The sequence below is a fragment of the Equus quagga genome, chromosome 6 (assembly GCF_021613505.1).
Source record: "Equus quagga isolate Etosha38 chromosome 6, UCLA_HA_Equagga_1.0, whole genome shotgun sequence".
Lineage (NCBI taxonomy): Eukaryota > Metazoa > Chordata > Mammalia > Perissodactyla > Equidae > Equus > Equus quagga.
The window spans coordinates 125,614,781-125,638,376 of NC_060272.1; the positions used below are offsets into that span (position 1 = coordinate 125,614,781).

Sequence of the window (23,596 nt, forward strand, 5' to 3'; positions counted from 1 at the left end):
AAAAATATGAATGTGAAGTAAAAATCTGTTGTAGATCTTGGCTTTTATTTAAACAGCAATCATAATGGGTATTTAAACACATGAACAAAAAAGAAAATCAACACTGATGGAAGTTCGTAAGACTTAACACAAGCCTAACTTACCTGTAAATGGATCAGAAAAACTGGTGTTCCCAAGCCCCAGCATTTGACCTTTCGTATTATCAATAATAAATTTAGCCACTTGATCCAAAAACATGGGATTCAAATCATTCTTCTGCAAGAAGTTGTATGCAGCTAACCAGGGATCATCAGTGATGTTATATGGCAATTTATATGATGGTCCACCTTCATTGACATCAATTGAGAAAACATAATCAAATTCCTTTAATTGGAATATAAGAAGGAGATAAATGATTACTAACTTATCTGTTCATATACATTAGTGGCATATATAACACAAATGTTATGTGTTCTTTATTTTAATAATTATAGTACTTAAACTTTCTCCAAAACGCAATGCTAAAATCTTTTGCTTGGCACATAACAGCAAGCACCTCTGTGTGCTGCAAGATTAGTATTTCACTGGGAGTGAAGGTGGGGGACGGATTACGACTACGTATTAATTCTAAGGCCAAAGGTGCGTTTCCAGTTGGTTGATCTCAAGGCCACAAGTATTAGCTATTACCATGCTCCACTCATCAAAACATGCTGGCATTATAAGCACTGCCCTGCAGGGTCCTCATGTCATGTCAAGTTAAATACGGTTGGGCATGAAGCATTGGACGAAAGGTGGCACAGAAGCTCCTAATCCAAAATGGTTGGGAACAGCTTACGTATGGAAACTACTAATCTGTTTATCAAATGCAGTTCTCTCTACATAAAAACAGAGTTTTAAAAAAATCTATTACAAGACAGGAAAAAGAGAGAATTTCCCATAGAAACATATTTTAAAAGGTCAAAACACCAAAGAGAATTTTATAGCATGGGGAAAAGGGAAAAGAAAATCTTAATTTGTCTAATGCTTGAAGATAATGGTAATTAGAAAGTAGAAGTCCACATACTTTCCCTTCATATAAAACTTTTCCAGATGTTTGCTGAGTAGCACCAGATGAGCCAACAACATCACCAATTTTTATCCACCTTCCTTCACTGACACTCCACTGATAGGCTTCGACTTTCTCCCCATCTCTGATTAGACGAGTCTGTCCTTCTCTAGTACCTTAAAACAAAAATTTTAAGAATCAAAGGTAGAATGCAGAGAAAAATTCAGAAACATTTAGATAGAAAATTTTTAACATTAAAATTTACACATAAAAGATAATATGTATTTTGGTTTAATAGAAAATTTTATTTAAAAAAAGATTTTAAAATGTAATTCTACTGGAAAGTGACCAAAAAGGTAATAATAGTTAAAAGGAAACTTTATTAAAGGAATGTTAAAAAAAAATGTGATTTTACTAGAAAGTAGCCGGCCCATTGAAAATAAAACAAGTTTTATTACTCAGTATCTTCTGACAACACTTTCATTTCAGTAAATCACTCTCCACTCTTCTTGCTGATCAGGCCAAAAAGTGTCGAAGGGTCTGATTCCTCTTTCTCTCAACCCCACAGTGAAACCTTCAGCAAATTCTCTCAGCTCTATCTTTAAAATATATCTAGAAAAGTACTTCTCACCATCTCCGTAGCTACCCACTGGTACCCTATCATTTCTCAGCTAGACTGATTCAATGGCCTCTTACTCCTGCCCTGGGAGTCCCAGTCTATACTCGACCTGGCAACCACAGAAATTCTTTCACAAGTTTAAGGAGCTCTTGACACTCCTCTGCCATAGACCTTTCAATGACTTCCCATCACACTGTCGGTTAAAGCCTAAGTGCTTGAGCGGCGTACAAGGCCAGACAGAATCTGCCCCCACCATCCCCTCTGACCCCATCTTCCACTACTCCTCCCTCATCTCATCACCGTCCGTCAGCCACAGAGTCCGCACTGGCTGTTTATTCTGCCTATGACTCTCTCACACAGACGCTGGCAAGATTTGCTCCCTTGCCTCCTTAAGGACCTTACTTGAACGTTACACTCTCAGCAAGGCCTTCAGTGGCAGAGACAGCTAGCGGTCCTCCAGAGACTCATGCTCCTCTTCCACAGGGTAGCACCGTAGCTGTCTAGTGAGACTACTCAGCCCCCTTGCATCTGCCAGTCCCTAGCTGTCACACACTGAGTAATGGTCAGTGGAATCTGGGTGAGTGTGATACAGGCCAGTTCTAGGCCTGGTCCATCACCTTCTACTCTAGTCTCTCTTACCCTGTCTGGTGGCTGGATGTCTATACTCGAGGTGATCTTGGAAGCCACATGTCGAAGACGGTGGTTTCCAACAGCCTGGGTCCCTGAATGAGCGTGAGGAGCAAAATTACTCTACAAACATGCTCCAGAATATCCTGCCGGCAAGTGAACTTTAAATGGGCAACAAATAAACTTCTCTTGTGTGAAGTCACTGAGATTTTGGGGTTATCTGTGATGGGAGCTAGTGCTATCATTATACATTCCCTGACAGTTGTATTTAAGATTATACAACAGCCCCAACCCTGCTTTATTTTTCCCATAGGACTTAGCATCATCTTACATACTTACACGTCCCTTTGGCTATCTGTTGCTTTCCCTAGAGCTTAGAATAATGCCTGGCACACATTAGGTACTTGGTAAATATTTACTGAATGTATATATATATAGTGATGAAAAGACTACATTTTTGTAAAAAACTGTAAGAATGTTAAAAACAGGATATAATGCAGCAGTTCTCAAACTTTTAGTTTCAAGATCTCTTTACAGTCACAAAGTTATTCAGAAGAACAAAGAGCTTTTTCTTATGTGGGTTATATCAATTGATTTACGGGATTTGATATTTAAAATGAGAAGAGTAAAAAATGTATTTACTTCATGAAAAACAATAGATCTATTACATATTGAATAATAGTTTAATGAAAAATAAAATGTATTTTTAGAAATTTAGTGACAAGACTGTCACTGGTTTAGATTTTTGTAAATCTCTTTACTGTCTCTCTTACTAGAAGACAGCTGGACTATCATATCTGCCTCTGCATTCAATCTGTAGTTTTGGTGGAAGCATATGAAGAAAATCCAGCCTCACACAGATAGTACAGTTGAAAAAGAGAGGACTAGTTTAATAGCCTTTTCAGAAAAACGTGGAAAATCAACAAGCAGTAGGTCCTTGAAGTTTACAAGATAGAATCTGAAACCATACCAATGAATTTTTCATGCTCTATTACACTAAAATCTATTGGTCTATATTACACTTTGAATGACTCTTTTATCCACGAACTTATCATTTGGAAAATATTGGTTCACTGAGATATCCAGATCTTCCACGTTTATACATTTTATTATTCAACATCAAAAAATCCCATTTGTTAATATTACCACTGATATCATTAGAACAGTCTTCTAAGTACTGGGAAACTGTCAAGCTCCTGGTGGCAGATAAAAATTTCCCAAAATTTCAATTTTCACTTGAAAGTTTGAATTTTACCTTTGGCAACAAATGCCGTCAGATGTTTTCCTTAAAGTGACATGTTCACTTTGTTCATTTTCAAAACATGTAAGCCAAATACAAGCCTAAATGACCATAGTTAGTGGTTCTTTGAAATAAAAGTGGCATTCCATGAAAAAAGGGAACAGTTCAGCCGGCAACTCAAATGACTGCACAACACCGATCCCTGAGACACCATGGTACTTTGGTACACTTTATGGGTACTTTACATTGTCATCCAGAATATTAAAAAAGACATGTAATAAAAGGGTCAAGAGGTAATAAAATTAACCTTAATGCTTCATCAAGGACATTCTTAAGGGCAGATGGCATTTTTTTTTTTTTACTATGACTGTATGCCAATGAAGAACACAAGGACCACCAGAGTATGTGGGGCCACTGCCTTGACTTGTATATTCAGAAGCCAGCAGTTTTACCCATCGGTGCTTTTGTACGTAAGTGCAAATGTTAACACAGTGTAAAGTCAAGTAACATCTTAGTACTGTAAAGTTAGTTTTGACCTTAGGGACACCCTGAAAGGATCACAGAATTCTCAGGGGTCCACAGACCAAGTTCTGAGAAATGCTGATACAATGGATCAGGGACATATCCAACCCCAGACTCACGTGAGACAGCTGCTGTCCTCTGATTTCAAATTCAAATGATCCCCAACTCACTAAGAAGACATTGCTTTCTTTAAACTCACTTTTATTTTGAGTCTGCATAATCTCTCTCAGGGAATCCAATCAACCAAAAAGTATTAAATGAGTGACTTTTGAGTACCTATATATGAGCTAACACTGGGAAATTTACTTAAAAAATCAAAAACAAGATTTCTATTTATGGGGAGCTTAGGTCAAAGTCTTTAAAACTGTGTGTGAGAGGGGAGAACATGGTTTCTCATAGTGGTTATACGTAATGGTAAAAATTCTCAAAAATCAGTATCTGGCAATGAGAATAGCACTGAATGACTAGCAAAACAAGCGTTTTTTTCTTATTACCCTAGTTATTCCAAAAGTCAAATATGGTAGCATCTTTTACTACTAGACACACTAAAATATTTACCAGGTTCATTCAGATGCTCCCTCCCAGGAAGCTGCTCGGCATTGATGTCCCCTAAATCACCAGTTTTGGAGTCAATGGTTGCCTGAGAGAGTTCTTTCTCAAAAGCCTTGATTTCCTCAGCACTTGCTGTCCGATCTTCTGATTCTGTAAACACTCTAATAATGCCATCACTACAAGGGAAAACAAACTGATTTTACGTCATTGTCAGTGTATTAACATTATCATACCTGAATGATGCAAAACAAAAATCATCTGTATCTGTGAATAGGAGAAACACTACCATGTATTTATTACTGGGTGCAGCACTACGCTGACTTCAGTACATGCCACCCTTTACTTTCTAAAGCAACGTACAGAGTGGAAAAAGACTATTTAAAGGAAAAGTTAATGACAAAGGACAGAGAAATAAATATTAAACACAATTTCCAACTCCAAGTGAAATATTTAACCTCATAAAAATCTAGAGATACAGTGTACACTTTTAAAGTCAATATTACGTATGGTAATTAAGAAGGTATGAAGAAGGGTAGTGGGCTGGTTTACTTTATAAAGAGCTTGAATACCCAACAGAAGTCTTAGAAAACAGCAGAATGTTGAATATGTGTTCATTAGGGAAACACGGAGTCTGTCTTCACTATGCTATCAACTACCAACGTAACCCCAATCAAGAGAAAAACGGCCTCGCCTTTGCACGAGATGGCAGTCCTCAACCTCTGTCCTCAGCAGAATGAGTTCATCTCCACGATTTCTCTCCTAACTTCTGGGGTAGGGAAGGCAAGTTAGCTGCTTTCAACTTACTAATCCCACCCAGTTCTACAGAAAAGTTTGTTTCTTACTCAACCTTCCACCAACATCAATTTCACCTTTCAATTTATTTTCTTCAACTTTAAATATACTTGGGGGAAAAAAACTAAACCAACCAATCAACCCCCGGCCCAGCTGAAACGTAAAACATCTCCACTTTACTGGACCCTCTTTTTCTTGCCTTCAACACCAGAGGAGTGTATAATGCTTTCTTTCACCCATTTCCTCAAACAACTCTTTATCTGTCTCCTCTTATTTAACTTTCTATAATTTTCTACCCAAATGTGACATCAAAAAAATCACTAAAAACATCCTTTAACCAAATCCAAAAGCTTGTCTAACTTTCCATTCTTTAACCCTCACGTACTTGACAGTGACCATAATCTCCCTCGCAAATCTCCTTCTCCATCTCTGAACGTCAACATCTGGATTCCTTTTTCTGTTTAGCCTACGGGCTTCCCTTTCTCTACCCACGGTACATCACAAGATTCGGTCCTTAGTTTTCTGTTCCACCTCCTCTGTTTCTTCCCTCAGAGAAAGGTGTTCTATCGCCTGACTTTGGCAGTTCTGTGCTAATCTTTATCTTCAGTCTCAGTTGTTACAGCTGGCTCCAGTCCACTATGGTCCACTGGCACAAGTGTGGCTCATCAACCCTCAGACGTCAGGAAGCCTAAAACCCAAGTCTTCACCTTCTGCATTAAACCAATTCTACCACTTCCCATTTTTATTAATGCAGACTTCCAATCACCAAGTCTGAAGCTTCATTGTTTTCTTTCATCCCTTTCTGATCATTTCCTCTGCATTATTTCATTTCTCGGTCTCTCATCCATCAGCATTTTGGGGCTAGTATTTCATAATTTTACATTCCACTATTGCAACTGCTTTCTAAATTGCTTTCCTGTCCACTGTCACCACTAGTTAAATCCAACATACATATTTAATAATTCACAAGCTCTGCTTTAACCATATTACTTCTTGCTCAAGAGCTACACCCTTTAATACCAAGGTACTGAATCTAAAAAATGCCTGGCATTCTAGGGTCTCCATAATTAAGCCCCTTGCCTAATATCCACTATTCCCCAGCATTAGTCTCCACCATTTTCCTTCACCTCCTACACATGTCACTTTCATTCCATGCCACATCTTTACTTACACTGTTTCTTTTGATAGAAATTCTCATTTCCCTTCTTACTGATTATCTTTCAAAATCCAATTCAAATTTCTTCTTCTCCAGAAAGTTTTCCCACACTAATCTCTACCTTCTCTAACTTCTTTTGCATTCAATGTTGTGACTACACAGCTTGCGGTACAATACTAGTATAATACATCATGTCGTAATAGTGTAAAAGCTGTTACCCTACCACTGTTTTGTCCAGTAACAGTAATAAGCATATGGTCTCCCCAATTCATCTGAAATATTCATGGCTTACCTCTGTGCACTCTAATGTCTACCAAAGGCCTATCTGTAAATGAGCATTATTTATTCATTGACTAGAATATAAATACCTCGCACCAACCACAATGTCACCATTGTCTAGCACACAGCAGCACCATATAGACTGAGCTGGAAGTCGGATTGTTTGAGCACATTCCCCACGTTTCCAGATTCTCAGAGATCTGTCTTCTGCTGTTGTCACAAAATCTAAAATTCATGAATATAGGAAAAATTAGTTTGAACAAATAAAATTAAGTACATTTATACATACCATCTTTCTAGATAGGCATACTGATTTTTTTTAACCCTAGGGTATTTTTAAATTATAGCTTTAAATTTTCTGTACTTGTCACATACCACATACAACTTCATAAATCATGTTTTTATACATTTCACATCTTACGTACTCTACTATACTTTATGCCAATAAATTATACAAAGTCTTTCCTCAGCTATCCGAGAACTTTTACAACACAACCATCAAACCTGAACTAATATAAAGAGGATCACACAATTTTATTCTTTAGGAAAAAGATACTTATGAAATAAAGTTACTAAATTATTCGAGTTATAGTTAATAAATTGACGTAAGTCATCAGCCCTCCCCCTTCCACCTCAAGAATGGGAAGGAACAATGCTCCATACAAAATTATAAATACATGGTATAATCTTACCTTTACAATTTGGAAAGACAGATATGCTATAAATATAATTTGTATGCCCGTAATATACTTCAAGACACTCGCCAGTGATTTGCCACCTTCTAATACTAGCATCATTTGCACAGGAAAGAAATTCTGTTTCACTCAAAATTGCCAAACCTCTTACACAGTCTTCATGACCTGTATTAAAAAAAGAAAAATATAAACCAATAAAATGGATCATTTGGTTGATGGTTCTATGTATTTCACAAATACTATAAAACATGTTAGTGAGTAGTAGAAACTGATTTTCAACTTTAAGAAATTAATTTTTTTCTGTAGAAAAGCCTGTTGACCAAAATTTGTATTTTAGGTTTGGCAATTATTTTTTATCATCAGTCTTGGGAAGTTATTTTATATTTGTTGTATCTTCTCAAAATTAGTTCTTAAAACTCTCTAGAAACAGGATTTTAATCTCCACAATTTTCCATTTTTATCTGACAATTCAACTTTTCTTCCTCAATAACAAGAGTAATTCATATCACACACGCTATTCAACTATAACAGAAATATATAACAAAGAGTAAATATGCCCTAAATTTCTCAACATACAATACTGAGATGAATATTTATAAAGCACTAGAGAAAATTAAGAAAAATTAAGATTACAAAAAGGTTCCAACTATTTAAGAGTTTGAAATAAAACCTTCATCAGAGAAAAGTAAACTTTAATATGAAAGAATAGGTTGAGAGAGATTAATTTATCTAAAACCACACAATTAGCGGCAAAGCTAAAGCAAGAATTCAAGTTTCTTGTCTCATAACCCTATCTCTGGATTCAATTAAATGATAACTTCTCCTACCCCTTTGATTCAACAAAAATACAAATATAAAGCCAAACATTGATGCTTTAACAATGGAAACATTTCACAATTTATATAAATGCAGGTATTAAAATAAACATTAATGATTACTGATTTTTTTGAAAAGGCAAGAATTTACAGAATAAACTTCTTGCAGTATGTTCTTAATTATGTAAATGGATATGTAGTATATATATTCCACTTATTAAAAGATATTCAATGTTTTTAAAAACTTCATAAAATTCAATTTCTTTCAATATTAATTGAAGCACTGTAGAAGACATCATTACAATTCTTTTTAAGGACAAAACATTCTCTGAAGCTTGTGATCTAATAAGGTAGATCAGAAGTCAAAACTCTCCCCATGCTCAAGACTTGCTCATTTAGATTAGCTATGACAGATTAATAAACAACTTGATGCATATATTATGTATGGAAACAAACAGAGGGATTCTTAGTTATAACTCATTGTCCATTTTACAACTACAGATAGTTTTATCTGCACAAAAGGACTTCATGCACTATTATCCAGAGTGGTGATCAATTTTTAAGGAGTAAATAAAAGCAAAGAAAAAACGAAAATTCACACCAAAAATGTAATTGCCACAAGAGTAAATCAGCAATACTAATATTAGACAGCAGATGCCTCAGCATAGGAGTTATTTAATAGCTGAAGTTTAAAAAGACTGCCCACCTAAAACCACCTCACAAACGAAGCCTAAAATTTGTCATTATTCAACAATTTACTTCAATATTAATAAAAGCACTTATGTTTTCTTTCATAAACGAAGGTAACATTATTGACCCACCATCAGTGAGGATTTCTCATGCTTGCAAGTTTCAGGTTGAATTTGTTCAAATGACAATCAAAAATGCAACTGCATAACAAAAATTACACTCATATAATACAGAGAAGCAGTTACAAACATTATAGCTGATCAGGTAGCTATTTATTAGTCCACATCTGATCCTTTAATGAGAAGTCTCATTATATCTTTTAAAAAGATATTAAGTATTAACCATGAGAAAAATTACATTCACTCAAATTAAATGGCTCAAATACACTGTTTTCAAATACTACTTTCAAGCTTCTAAACTTTTGAGAAAAAACCATCTAAGCAAATATGAAGCAAGGAGATGATAAAAATTGTCTAGTCTGATCTCACCTGAAAAAGTCCTCTCACACCTTCCAGCCTTCCACAGTTTAATAGTCTTGTCTGCTGATCCAGTTAACATCAAGCCCTGTTCAGGTAAGATTTTTACTGCCCATACTGCAGCTGTATGACCCTGTGAGTAAAACGAGTATCAAGCTAAGTTGCCAGAGAATCACTATATTTATTATCCAGAACAGTCACACAGAATTATTGTACCTGTAGGGTCATCATGCACTTGTCATTCAGCCAGACCTTAGCAGTGGTGTCCCATGAGCCACTAAGTAATGTCCCAAATTTTCCAGATGAAAGACTACAAACTAAAGGAAAAAAAGACATTAGTTAACACATTTTCATATAGAAAAATGCTTACCTTGCTAGATAGTAAAGCACTGCAATTTTAAAAACAGTGAAGTGACAGTATCTTAGCCAGTTAAGACTGAACTCAATGGAGATGCAGAAGAGTGCAGTGGTGGCGAGCACAGACTCTGGTGCCAGACTTGCCAGTCGTACCTATGCCTCTCATGAGCTGACCACAGGGATATTATTCAACCTCAAATTCTTCATTTGTAAAATGAGGGAGCAGGATTAAGTGATTGCACAATCCCTTCCAGTTCTAAGAAACCACATAGGAAGATAATGCAAATGATTTTGAAATGCTGTTTATATAAATATTTAGAGTCGCTTTAGTTAAAATGATAAAAAACTGGAGCAGAGCTAAATGTTCAACAGTAATGGAATGGTTAATTACCTGTCTTATCATCTTGATGTAAAGTTATACAGGTTAAGAATTATAAATATGAAAAATTATCTAAAAACATAGAAATAAGGGGCCGGCCCAGTGGCGCAGCAGTTAAGTTCACACGTTCCGTTTCGGCAGCCCTGGTTCGCAGTTTAGATCCTGGGTGCGGACCTATGCACTGTTTGTCAAGCCATGCTGTGGCAGGCGTCCCACATATAAAGCAGAGGAAAACGGGCACAGATGTTAGCTCAGGGCCAGTCTTCCTCAGCAAAAAGAGGAGGATTGGTGGTGGATGTTAGCCCAGCGCTAATCTTCCTCAAAAAAAATAAATGAAAATAAAATTAAAAAAAAACAAAACATAGAAATCAAGAGAGTTCTGATTAAAAATGGTAGATTGTTGGGGGCTTGCCCCATGGCCGAGTGGTTAAGTTCACGCACTCCACTGCAGGTGGCCCAGTGTTTTCGTTGGTTCAAATCCTGGGTGCAGACGTGGCACTGCTCATCAAACCACGCTGAGGCATCGTCCCACATGCCACAACTAGAAGGACCCACAATGAAGAATATACAACTATGTACCGGGGAGGCTTTGGGGAGAAAAAGGAAAAAAATAAAATATTTAAAAAAACAGAAAAAAAAATGGTAGGTTGTTTGGCCAGCCCGGGGGGGTGGGGGGACGGGGGCGTGCGCAGCGGTTAAGTTCTCACGTTCCGCTTCTCAGTGGCCCGGGGTGGGCTGGTTCGGATCCCGAGTGCGGACATGGCACTGCTTGGCAAAAGCCATGCTGTAGTAGGTAGGCGTCCCACATGTGAAGTAGAGGAAGATGGGCATGGATGTTCGCTTAGGGCCAGTCTTCCTCAGCAAAAAGAGCAAGATTGGCAGCAGTTAGCTTAGGGCTAATCTTCCTCAAAAAAAATGGTAGATCGTCTACAGTAATGTCATAAGTGGTATTAATCTACAAGGACAAAGAAAACAGAAAACAACATAACTGACTTAACAAAAGGGAGGAGGTTATAATTTAAACACTCACACACAGGGATTAGAAGCAGAGCAACTGGCCCCACAAAACTATGAGACTCAGTATCCAGCCACTAGGTTGGAGGTTGACGCTATACAGAGGACTTGAAAAATGAGAAGAGTGATGCAAAGTCTGCACACAACACAGTGCAACACTAGGTGTCTCCTCTCAGCCTACAGTGTCAGGAGATTGACCCCCACCCACTGCGGAGACTGGAGGCGTATTCTCTGGAGGAACTGAAGTAGACTGTCCAGATCCAGGCCACTAGGCCTAATAAAGCGCTGGATAAGGAGCCCTACGAAATGTAAGGGAGAATAGGCAGAATGTCTACATCCTGAAACGTGGTACCAACAGGCCTCTGCTTCCACAACACCAGCAGCCGGGCATAGATCCCCCTCCACCTAGGTGAGAGGTGGAGAACTTCTCTAGAGGACTGAAAAATGCCAAAGAACTCTAGATATGGACATTTGAGAGGGTTTCCCGTCTAAAAAGTCAGACTGCCACCAAATCAGCATTGAATGAAGCCCACCAATTACCAAGCTCCATCTATACAAGCCAAACACTTTTCAACCAACTTCTCTGTACCTTCATTTTTTTTTTGGCACCTGAGCTAACAAATGCTGCCAATATTTTTTTTTTTTCCTGCTTTATCTCCCCAAATCGCCCTGGTACATAGTTGTAGATCTTAGTTGCAGGTCTGTACCTTATTCTTAAATATGAGCAGCCAATCTAATACCAACAGCCATTCAATAAAAGTCTCCAACATGAAAGAGAAAAATCAAAACAAACAAAAATAAGGGGGAATGGGTTGGAGGATCCAGAAGAAATAAATCCAATTTTAAGAAGCAGAAAAAATCTTCACTACTATATTATCTGCAAATAGATAAGATACTATATAAAAAGGACTAATGAGAGGACACGAAAATAAAGCTAAAAATAGAACTGAACTAAAAAAAAATAATAGAACTAGGAAAAAAATAGAAAAAGTCTGCTGAGCGTTAGACCAAAAAGGAAAAGACATGAAAAACAGGAAATAGAAGTCAGAAAATAATTTCAGAGTGTTTAGCATCCAACTAATAGGGATTCCAGAAAGAAATAACGGGAAGGGGGAAGCATGCAAAGAGGACAAAGAAATAGTTCAGGTGATGGACATGAAAATCTAGACTGAATGAAGCCACAAAAGTGCCCAGTGAAAGGCACTTTCAGAAACAGAGGCAAAAATGCATTGTGAAATTTTACAACATCAGAAAGAGAGAAGATTCTAAAAGCTTGGGAGGGGACCAGAAGAGTGTCCCATAGAAAAGACAGTGAATCAGAACAGCATCAAATTCTCAACAACATCATACACTAAAGACAACAGAGCACCGCCTTCAAAAATCTGACACTCACTGGTTTTAACACAGGCTTCTATGTCTAGTCAAATTAACAGTCAAATGTAAGGGTAGAATAAAGCCATTTTCTAATATGCAAATATAAAATATATTTACCCCCATTCACAGCTTTCTTAGGAAGCTGCAACAGCTGTATTACACTAAAATGAAAGAGTAAGTTAAGAACGACATAAATGTGGGATCCAGGAAATAGATTGCCAAAGAAGATTCCAGGGATGACATTAGCCCAGGGAGCATTAATCCAACAGTAGGCTAGCAGGGTGCAAGAGGGAAGTTTACAGGAAAAACATGGAACAGACAAATATTTTAATTGAGTGTGGTAGCCATTAGTGATATTCATTTAATATTTTCTGCTCTTCACCTCCTAAGCAAAAGGCAAGATTGAACTTTTCCATTTCCTTTGGCTTTAAGCATGCCACATGACTTGTTCTGACACTGAAAAATGAGCAGAAATAATGTTACTTTCAGGTAGAAGCTTTAAGGACAGGTGCACAGTTAAGCCCTGCTTCCTCTCCACTGTCTGTGAAAGCACATGTTGAGATGAAACCTCGGTCATCCCAGATCATGAGTGATTACAAGGAGCAGAGCCCACTGCTGCACTGGATCTGAAAAACGCAAAGCAAATTACTGGGTTAAGCCACTGAGATTCTGGAGTTACTGCTTACCACGATGTCATCTAGCCTGCCTGACTGATGGAAAATTGGTAGCAAAAATAAGGCACCGCTGAAACAAAAATCTAAAATATATGGCATTGGCTTAACGGGCAGGTAACGAGAAGACTGTAATCAGAGAATGGAAGACTGGAGATCCTTATTATGAAGTGAGGAACATCTGGTGAAACTGTTGCTGGCAATAACTCAGGATATGATAAACTTGTAGTCTAAAGAAAGAGGTTGGAAAACGGGACTACTGTGATAGGTGTTGCTTGCTATTGGCTACATTTGACGAAGCACTAAAAGAATGGAATGAGATCAAGAAGAAGTGGCTGGTTCTCAAGAAGGAAGGAAGAGTCCAGAAACAGTGACTTGCAGGACTGGAAGAGCCAACTGCTTCTCAAACCCAAATGAAAAATATACACCTGAGGCAGCCTTCCAACAGCAAAGGACAACTGAAACTCAGCCATGCAACAGAAACAAATCAAAAACACGGCCATCATGCACAGTGCCAAAACTTCCAAATGGATTTAAAGTATTTTCAAAGCAAAGAAAATTAAGGTTGTCTGCCCAAAAATTAACGCTTTCAATTGGGCATACAGCTCAGGAAAAAGAATCTAAGCTTTCCTATTCAAATCTGACAGGCTCAAGGTTTCAGCAGTTAAATCTGGAGAGGCAGGCAGGGGAAGAGGGAAGGAGAGGCAGGGAGAAATAGTAAATCTAGACTATAACTGAGGGTATGGCTATTGACACAGAGATTGGACTGGAATTGAAGCCTAACAAGTTTTTAAGAGTTAGACTGCCAGGAACTAAAAAAGGCTGTGACTGTCCAAGGCTTAAAATGATCCTTGTGTACCCAACTCCCACAAGCAGAAAGCAAGCTGAGAAAGTTGCTTAGTCCCCAAGGAGCAACTTCAATGTCACCAAGGAGAATAAGAGACAAGAGTAACCCAGAGGGTCCCAAAGCAGAACCATAAAGAACAGTGGATTGAGGAACCCCTTTTAGAGATCAGAGGGAACTGATTACAAAAATCTACCAATCTCAGAGGAGAAGGGTGTCCCTGAAACGGCCACCCATCTGAATTCCAGAAAGAGTACAGATTAGAAACTGCTGTCTTGCATTGCTCACTTTTCTGAATGGGAGTGTTTGTTCTGATTCCCCTATCCCTGTTCCACAACTGCATATGGGGTGACAGGTGACAGATACTTGTTTTTAGCCCATAGACCTCTGAATTTAAGAGGAACTATATCTGGAGCTGATGTAGAAACACCTGAGCATCACCCCTGCGATGTTTAGAGTACTAAGTATCACCCAAGATTCTTGTCTTTGGGCTTGATGCTGTAAGTGGATGGGACTTTTGGTTTGTCTGACACGGAGAGAGGTGGGTATTTTGCTTGCAGAAGGAAGAGCAAGCTGAGTAACTGGTGACCAGAGGCAGGCTGTGTTAGCTCCCCCTTTTTGGGCACTGGCATTTGCCCAAAAGTGGTATGATGGCACTTTCCTCCTCCGTTTGAAGTTAGGCACAGCCTGATACATGCATCAGTCAACAGAAGAAATGGTGGCCGACACTTTCAGACAAATGTTTTTAAGAGACAGTACCTTATTATTCATATTGTCCTTTCACTGCTACAACCACCACTAAAGCACATGTAGAGAGGAAGCCCCATCAGCCTGGGTCCCTGAGAAACTCCTGACGAGCAGAGCTCCCTCAATAATCCATGATGAATACATATTTTGTGTTCCCCCACTGAAATCTGGGAGGTGTTACCATACCATAACCTAGACTATCCTGACTCATTCTACGTTAGAATATGTGAAAAAAGTAATAGGAATTTGACAGATCTTTGCAATATTTGTAAAGAATCAGCTATAGTTACACAGAAAGATATGGAAACAAGAAGGGGGTCATTAACTTTAGGAAAAACACAAAAGTTTTAAAACTACATATGCATTATGATTACATTTAAACAAGCATTCTCCAAACTTTGTTACCTACTCTGTTGTAGAAAAATTTTAAGTGACTTTCATAAATACACACAATACACTAAGACAAAAATTAAAAATAAGTGGAATAGGAAAGCAGGACAAAAGGAAAACAGGAACAGTACGTAAAATGTGTGACATGAGGTCATGAACAGGTGCTGGTGTTGGGCCTCTGCAAAGAAGTACTTTACTTAGTAATAACACCTAAGAGCTATGAAGGGCTTACCATGTACCAGACACTGTAAAAAAGTGCATCGCATTCCACAAGAACCCCAGGAACTAAATGCTATTACTCTCATTCAACAGATGAAGAGACTAAACTTCAGAGAGATTAAATGATTTTAATCTTTTAGGATGAAAAAAGATTCGATGCTCAGGAAACGCACAAACAGTCTTGGCAATGAGAACAGAAAACATCTCCTATGGATCCATAATGCATTACATGTGCTTAGTCATAGGGGAAAGACAGAAAGAGATTACTGTACAAATATATGATTAACGTATTTGAATTCACATTCACTTTGGAAGTCAAAGTGAATTTTTCCATTTATATGAAAAGTTGCTTTTTAAATAAGTACATACTTTTAAAAAGATTGACTTAAATCTTATGCACTATCTTTTGGTTTTTCTTTTGATCTTTAAACTCAAACGCCTAGAAGGACAGTAAATTCAACCATTTGTTTGATCCTTATATTAATAATTTATTCATGTGCTAGTCTAAAAACAAAGAATCTTAAGTTTTTTGTAGACAGTTAATTTTTTAAAGCTTTCTTCTTTTTATAATCTTATTTCTCAGACAATAATTTATCTTCAAAAACCTACATCATACGATATATTTCCTAATGGATAATACTGCATCAAGCTGAATTAAAAATCAGAACTTATTTAATTTGCACTTTGATCCAGAAATGGATATTATACCTAAGTTACACTCACAAAAAAGCAAACTGGCATATGCACAAAGCCATTTATCATGGCACTATCTGCACTAGCAAAAGACTGGAAACTCAGATGTCCATCAATAGGGGACTGGTTGAATAAGTTGGAACAGTTACAGCAGAGCTATACAATGAAGTACAATGCTGCTGCAAAAATGAATGAAGATTTCTAAACACTGCAATAAAGTCATCTCCAGAACAATATTATCAGGCAAAAATAGCAAGGGCAGAAAATTGCATATAGTGTTATCTTCTAAGAAAGGGACAATATAAATACACATAATTGCTATTTTTTTTAAAAGGAAGAACAAAGTTAACACAAAATAGTTAATTATAAGGATGGATGGTGCAAGACGGCAATACAGACAGAATCTAGACTTCTCCGAATGTACCTTGTAGCGTAGTTTTTCCTTTGAAGATAAAAAACAATCCCAGTCAGCACCACTACAGCCCAAATTGAGGTTTCTAAATATGATGTTTCCACTAAAAGAAAAACAGAGAGCTTCTTGGCAAAATGGGTGCTTTCAGGTTTAGAATAAAAAATGCATAAAGTGAACCTGGAACATCAAAAGCAAGGAAGACTACCGAAGGTCTTATCAAAAGGCCACAGGAGGTTTCCACTGGACAAATACAGGACAATTTGAGAATCAAAAACAAACAAACAAAAAGATGGTCGGCAACCAACTCATTCCGGAATCCAGTAAGAGGTGGGAGAGGGGGCAAGGCAATCATTTATCCCGTCTTCTCTGCATAAAAGTCTCACATGGTAACCAAAGAGTTGATGTGGGAAAATTCTATACAGAAAAATGCTATTAAATGCAGAAATAATGGTAGAATTCGAGTATAATCATTTTGCAAATTGTAATGAAATACTGGATCTATGCAATGATCATCAACAGATGCTAAAAACCATTATATAAAAGGATGATGGGAATTTTATAATGAATGGATGATACAACACTTCAACCCACCCATCAATCTTATCATCACAAAAAGAGAGATTATGTGCCTCCTGACATGTTACAGTAGAAAATATACAATACTACCCACAAACTATTCATGCCAAAAATATGAATCTGAATCTGATCAAGCTCCTAGATCTAACTAATAGCTGACAAAACATTGAGGGGATTGAGGAACATGTTAAAGGAAACAACAAGATGTAAATCAGCAAAGTTCGGATTGTAGGAAATTCTACAGGTACAATAAGTTGGTTTCAAATAGAGAGGGGGGAAAAAAGGAAAGAAACCAACAGATGGAAAGATATGTAGACCTTGTTTGGGTCACAATTCAAACCACCTGTAAAAAAAAATTCATGAAACAAATGGGTAAATTTGAACATTCACTAGATATTGAAAATAAGAAATTAGGTTTTGTTTTGTCTTAGGTATCATAATGATATTGTTTTCTAAAAAAAGAGAATCCTTATCTTTTAGAGCAAACTAAAACTTTTATAGCATGCTATGGCCCATGGGCCACCTGTTTTTGTACAATGTACAAACTAAGAATAGTTTGTATACTTTTAAGTAGTTGAGGAAAAAAATTCAAAAATACTTCCTGACATGTGAAAATTATGACATTCAAATCTCAGTATCCATAAATAAAGGTTTACTGAGACACAGACAGGCTTATCTCTTTATTTACTGTCAATGGCTGCTTCTGCACACAACAGCAGAGTTGAGTAGTTGTGAAAGAGACCATATGGCCTGCAAAGCCTAAAATATTTACTATCTGGCCCTTTAGAGAAAAAGTTTGCCAAGCTCTACTTTAGAGCTACATATTGAACTATTCACAAATGAAATAGTATATTGGAAATTTCCTTTAAAATGTTGTGGAAGAGGAGGATGATGAAACAAGATAGTCCACATGTTGATAATCTTTGAAGCTATGTAAATACTTGGGTGAAAGAGATCATTGTATTGTTCTCTTTTACATATGTTTATATACAACTCATTATAAAATACTATGTCTCTACTTTCGTATACATTTGAAGATTTCCTTAGTAAAGTTAAAAAAAAAAACTATCACTCTGTATTGAAGATTTCACACATATACACACAAAACATTTTACAAACTCTTTAAAGGAATTAAGTTAAAGTTTTTATGGACCATACTATTTGCTTAGTGATGTCCCAAACTATTCCAGATACATAAAAAAAATAAGTACCATACTGCACTGATTAAACACATCATTTTATAACAAAGAGCTGTTAAGCCATACACAAATCTAGGAATATAAGAGAATCAGAAATATATACAAATCATAGAAAACAATATTCAAAAGTATTAAATATTGCTCAATAATGATACTAATGTCCTAAACACCTTCCTTCTGGATCTTTAATTTGCTGCATAAATATATACATAGCCAAAAGATAAAGAAATACTCCTAGTTCTCCAGAGTAAATGAATTCCTTGCACCAAATAGTTAAGAAACCAAAATCAAAAAGTATACTAAAATTATAGAGCCTCTTCCTTCCATAACTGAAAACTTTACTTTTTACACATACAAGCATGTCAACCTTTTCTGATGACTACAGTAAATCTATAACAGAGAATATATAGAACAATGATGATGCAAAAAGGTTTTCATTATCAAGCCATAGCTATAGGTAAATCAAACATAACAAAAACTAGGAAAAACGGATATGTGAGTTTTACTTTCAAAAGGATGAAATTTCTCCAAACAGAAAAACACCAAAGTGTTATACTCACCAGTATTTTTGTGACCTTTTAGTATATAAAGTGGTGCCGGACTCTCCAGTGAGAAAACACAAATGTTGTGATCATTTCCTCCAGTGGCAATCAGTCCATGAGGGTATGTGTCACTTGAAGGTATGATGCATACACAAGATACAAAATTGGAGTGGCCACTCATACAGTGCATTTCTGTAAAGCCCCTGTTAGGACTGGAAAGACATGATAATTAATAAGACATGTACTTGTCCTCCGACTTAGCCCAGGACATAAGTTGACAAAGGACTCCTTTTCATTTAGTGTCTAGGTTGACCTTTAGAGTACACACTATTTTAAGAATTTGTTTTAAATTAAATATTAAATAGCTAGTTTACATTAGCTACTACAGAGGTTTACATCAGATTAGGAGAAGCTGAATTAGTGTTTCATTGATAAGACTGTTAATTAACAGAAAGATCAAGGAAGAAAAGGGAGGGAAAGAAATATTTTAAGTGGCTTTTTTCATCCTCCATCTTCATTTCCACCCATCAGTGACTGTTACCCTAAGAAATCCCAAGTGAAGTGAAATATTCATACAATTAGGATAATGGAATCTACTATCAATAAGCCTTAAACATAGAGAAGAGATTTTCAGAGTATGGAACATTATACCATTAGTATAGTATGTGTACCCAAATAGCTGGAATACCAATCATTCTCAATATACAAACTAAAGTAACTAATACAGGGATATATAAATAACTGTTCTAGGGACACAAGATACTAATAAGTGCCTTGGGATCAGAAGGAAAACCAATTTGTTATACACGTCAGTCACTCAGCATCACCACTTACATAACAAGTCAAAAAACAGATGGTGGTATACTATGTGGAAGGCTCTTGAGTTAGCTGCTGAGAGGGATATAAAGAATTATATCCCTTACACAAGCTAAAAGCTAAATCAAGGAGTTTGGAGTTTAGTTCAAGGAGATAAGACTAGGCATATAAAAAGACAGGACTCCTGGATAAAGACTAACACATATCTATTTTTGTTCTCTTCCCAAACACCACTAAAACAATATATATGTATGTACATATGTACATATATTTTAAGAAAGGGATAAACCCAGAAGGCCATGGAGAATGAGCAAAAACTGGAACAGGAATAGAACTTTGAATACTGAAAGCTGACAGAAAAGTAGTAAAGGCCTTGAGAGACCTGAGGAAAACGAACTCTAAGCAGGCGTCAGGGAAAGTAGGGGACCAACTTACCAATGATTCCCTAAAGGCTCAAGAATTAGCACTGTGGATCTCTAGAGATGGGCACCAAAGAAGGTAGGAACTAGAATAAAGAAGACTAGTTGAAAGGCTTCAGAATAAGTTAGAAGCTGAATCAAAAGAAAAAATCTTCAAAAGAAGGTATCTGGTAGTAGCTATTTTTAACTTTTCCGTTTTATTTTGGTGGGTTTTTTTAAATGCGCTTTTAGAAACCATTTTACGAACAAGCCCAAAGACATTTAAAAGATGGGACATGTTTAAAACTCTATATTATGCAAACCATTAAATCTACCTATGTGTGTCCCTTAGCATTTCCCAGTATAGACATTTACGTGCATCTTCTGCAGTGTCTCTGAAGTTCTTAATGGCAGAATCCAGATCTGGTTCTTCTTGTTATTTTCCAAAGTTCCTATAAGTATTTCTTGAATCGATGAAAAATACTTAAAGTATTAATGAAAAAAAGCAGCTAAACAATCTAGCCAGAGAATTGTCCCTCTTGCACCCAGTGAAAGTCTGAAGCTTTTTTAAAGATTTTATTTTTCCTTTTTCTCCCCAAAATCCCCTGGTACATAGCTGTATATTCTTAGTTGTGGGTCCTTCTAGCTGTAGCATGTGGGATGCTGCCTCAGCATGGCCCGATGAGTGGTGCCATGTCCGTGCCCAGGATTTGAACCAGCGAAAGCCTGAGCTGCAGAAGCGGAGTGGGTGAACTTAACCACTCAGCCACGGGGCCGGCCCCTGAAGCTTTTTTAAATAAAAGATGAAAATCTGGGCTGGCCCAGTGATGCAGGGGTTAAGTTCGCACATTCTGCTTCGGTGGCCCAGGGTTCGCCAGTTCAGATCCTGGGTGTGGACATGGCACCACTTGGCACGCCATGCCATGCTGTGGTAGGTGTCCCACATATAAAGTAGAGGAAGATAGGCATGGATATTAGCTCAGCAAAAAGAGGAGGATTGGCAGCAGTTAGCTCAGGGCTAATCTTCCTCAAAAAAAAAAAGATGAGGGGCTGGCCCCGTGGCCGAGTGGTTAAGTTCGCACACTCCACTGCAGGCGGCCCAGCGTTTCATTGGTTCCAATCCTGGGCACAGACATGGCACTACTCATAAAACCATGCTGAGGTGGTGTCCCACATGCCACAACTAGAAGGACCCACAACAAAGGATATACAACTATGTACCGGGGGGCTTTGGGGAGAAAAAGGAAAAAAATTTTAAAAATCTTTAAAAAAAAAAAAAAGATGAAAATCTTTGGCTGGAGGGACACAAGTCATGGTTGAGCCTTGGGCTGTGAGGAACATGTACATTCATAATGGAGCCCAAGACCACCAAAGACAAAACCGTGCAGGTCAGGCAGTCATCCTCCAGGCAGGAGATCAGCCCAGTGAAATGGTCCAGCCAGATAACCCTACAGTGAAGCTCACAGCCAGCAAGCCTCACCTATGAGCCGAGCTTCCCAGGAAGTTTTTAGTTCTCCACCCTTAACGCTGACCATTCTGGAAAAGCCTCCTCCAGCATGAAATATAGTGACCAAAATAAATAGGGAGAGGTAAAAACTAATTTGGAGGAAACAGATCACTAAGGAAAAAATAACTTAAAAATAAAAAATCATTATCATTCTTAAATATAAGATATTGCAACTATGAAACAAGAACATAATTTCACAAAAAGTCAAGGCAATTTCTGAGAAAGTATAGCAAAAAGAGAGAGAGGGAAGGAGAAATAAAAAAGAAATTTAGAAACAAGTTCAATATCTAAATTAAAAGTTCCAGACAAGAGGACAAAGAAAATGGAGAGGAAGAAATGAAAGAATTAATTTAGGAAAATGTCCTAGAACTTACAGACAGGAGTTTTGATATTAAAGGGGCCCACTAATGGTCCTGAACAATGGATGAATATAGACTGCCTTCGAGAGAAAAGAAATTATAGGTCAAGAATCAGAATGGCTTCAAATTTCTCAACTCTAACACTAGAGGCTAGAAGATGATGAAGTAAGAGCTTCAAAATTCTGAAGAAAAATTACTTGGAAATTAGAATGCTACAAAGACTTAAATTATTACTCAAGTAACAAGGCAGAATAAAATAATTTTCAGACTTGCAAGGTCTTAATACATTTATTATCAATGGATATGTTTCAGGAAGTTCCCAGAGGATGTGCTCCAATAAAGTGTCAAAGGAAGAAACACAAAGTTAAAGGATGTTGATGATAGAAATCCAACACAAACAGTCCAACAAGAGAATCGCTAAGATGACCGTGGAGAGCGATCCCAGGATCAGCTGTGCACCAGGGGCAGACAGACCAGGTCAGGAAGTTTTCATTGTCAGGAAGATGAAACTGTAAAATATCCAATACGTCCTACGGTCTTCAGGGGAGATTTAGACAACAAAGAATCTGAAGTTGAGTTAGTGATAAATACACAGAAAATTAAGCAAACGAAAACCAAAAGCAAGACAATTATTAGCTATAGGGAGACCATGAAACTGAGAAGTTATAAGAGTTTATTCCACAGCTCAGGTGTAGATAGACTCTGTGCAGTCACAAAATACTGATTTAGTCTAAATTCAGTTAAATTATAAGGGTCAGGGCATACAAAGGATGCATATGTGATGGGCGTTGGTAGAGGGCAGAAAGAGAGCTAAATTCTCATATTTCACAGTAAGAATAAAATAATGCCTAAAATAAAAAATTTTAAAAATAAAAAGACAGAGCAATACAGCACTTTAGATATATTGACCTGAAAGTAAAATACAAAAATAAGATGTTAAAAGAGATGAAAATTTTGCCTCTAAGAAAGGGAAACAGAAGGGGGGAGAGTAGGAAGGGAATGGCCCTGATTTCTTAAGAAACCCACTGAACTATGTGACTAAGGACCCAAAGTGCTGAGTGTTCACATGAGGGAGAAGTCACTTCAGCTTTGTATGGTCAGGAAAGACTCAAGACAAGATATTAAATCTGAAGTTGCATCTTTCAAATATGAGTAGTCTTCAAAAGGCAAAGCAATGGTCAGGGATAGACCTGAGAAATACAGTTTAATTTGAAGTGGGCTGATAGAGGCCTGAAGCAGTCTGAAACAATGGCATGTTAACTGGTTAAGTTCAATGTACAACCAAAAAATACTGTCTCCGTTCTGAAGGGCCTTCAGAAAGCCCAGTGACTTTCTGAGTGTTCAGTGGGCTTTTGGGACAGACAAGATATCTGGTTTAGTCCATGCTGGAATAGAACTATTTTGCCTCTCTGAAACTGAATTAAATTCCTCCCATCACTCCCAGTCCGTCCCTACACTTCACATCCTGATCCAGAACCCTAGCAGCAATGTACACGGGAAAACAATTTTCATTTACTACCTGGCTCCAAACATTTTACAGCACTTCATTAACTTTATTAATGTACCATGAAATATAAATTGTCAGGATGTCAGCCTTAAAGACGCTGTTTAT

General features: G+C 37.3%; 1 protein-coding gene across 1 annotated transcript in view; it reads right to left on the minus strand.

The window, feature by feature from the left end:
* The window catches only part of PLAA (phospholipase A2 activating protein), a 38,785-nt gene that overhangs the window by 12,721 nt on the left and 2,468 nt on the right, over window positions 1-23,596 (minus strand). Inside the window, exons 2-9 of the mRNA XM_046664082.1 lie at window positions 18,923-19,116; window positions 9,704-9,804; window positions 9,500-9,620; window positions 7,504-7,671; window positions 6,901-7,036; window positions 4,591-4,760; window positions 1,043-1,200; window positions 144-363 (exon numbers count right to left, since the gene is read on the minus strand). Coding sequence (XP_046520038.1) covers window positions 144-363; window positions 1,043-1,200; window positions 4,591-4,760; window positions 6,901-7,036; window positions 7,504-7,671; window positions 9,500-9,620; window positions 9,704-9,804; window positions 18,923-19,116 — 1,268 coding nt within the window. The remainder of the gene's footprint in view (window positions 1-143; window positions 364-1,042; window positions 1,201-4,590; window positions 4,761-6,900; window positions 7,037-7,503; window positions 7,672-9,499; window positions 9,621-9,703; window positions 9,805-18,922; window positions 19,117-23,596) is intronic.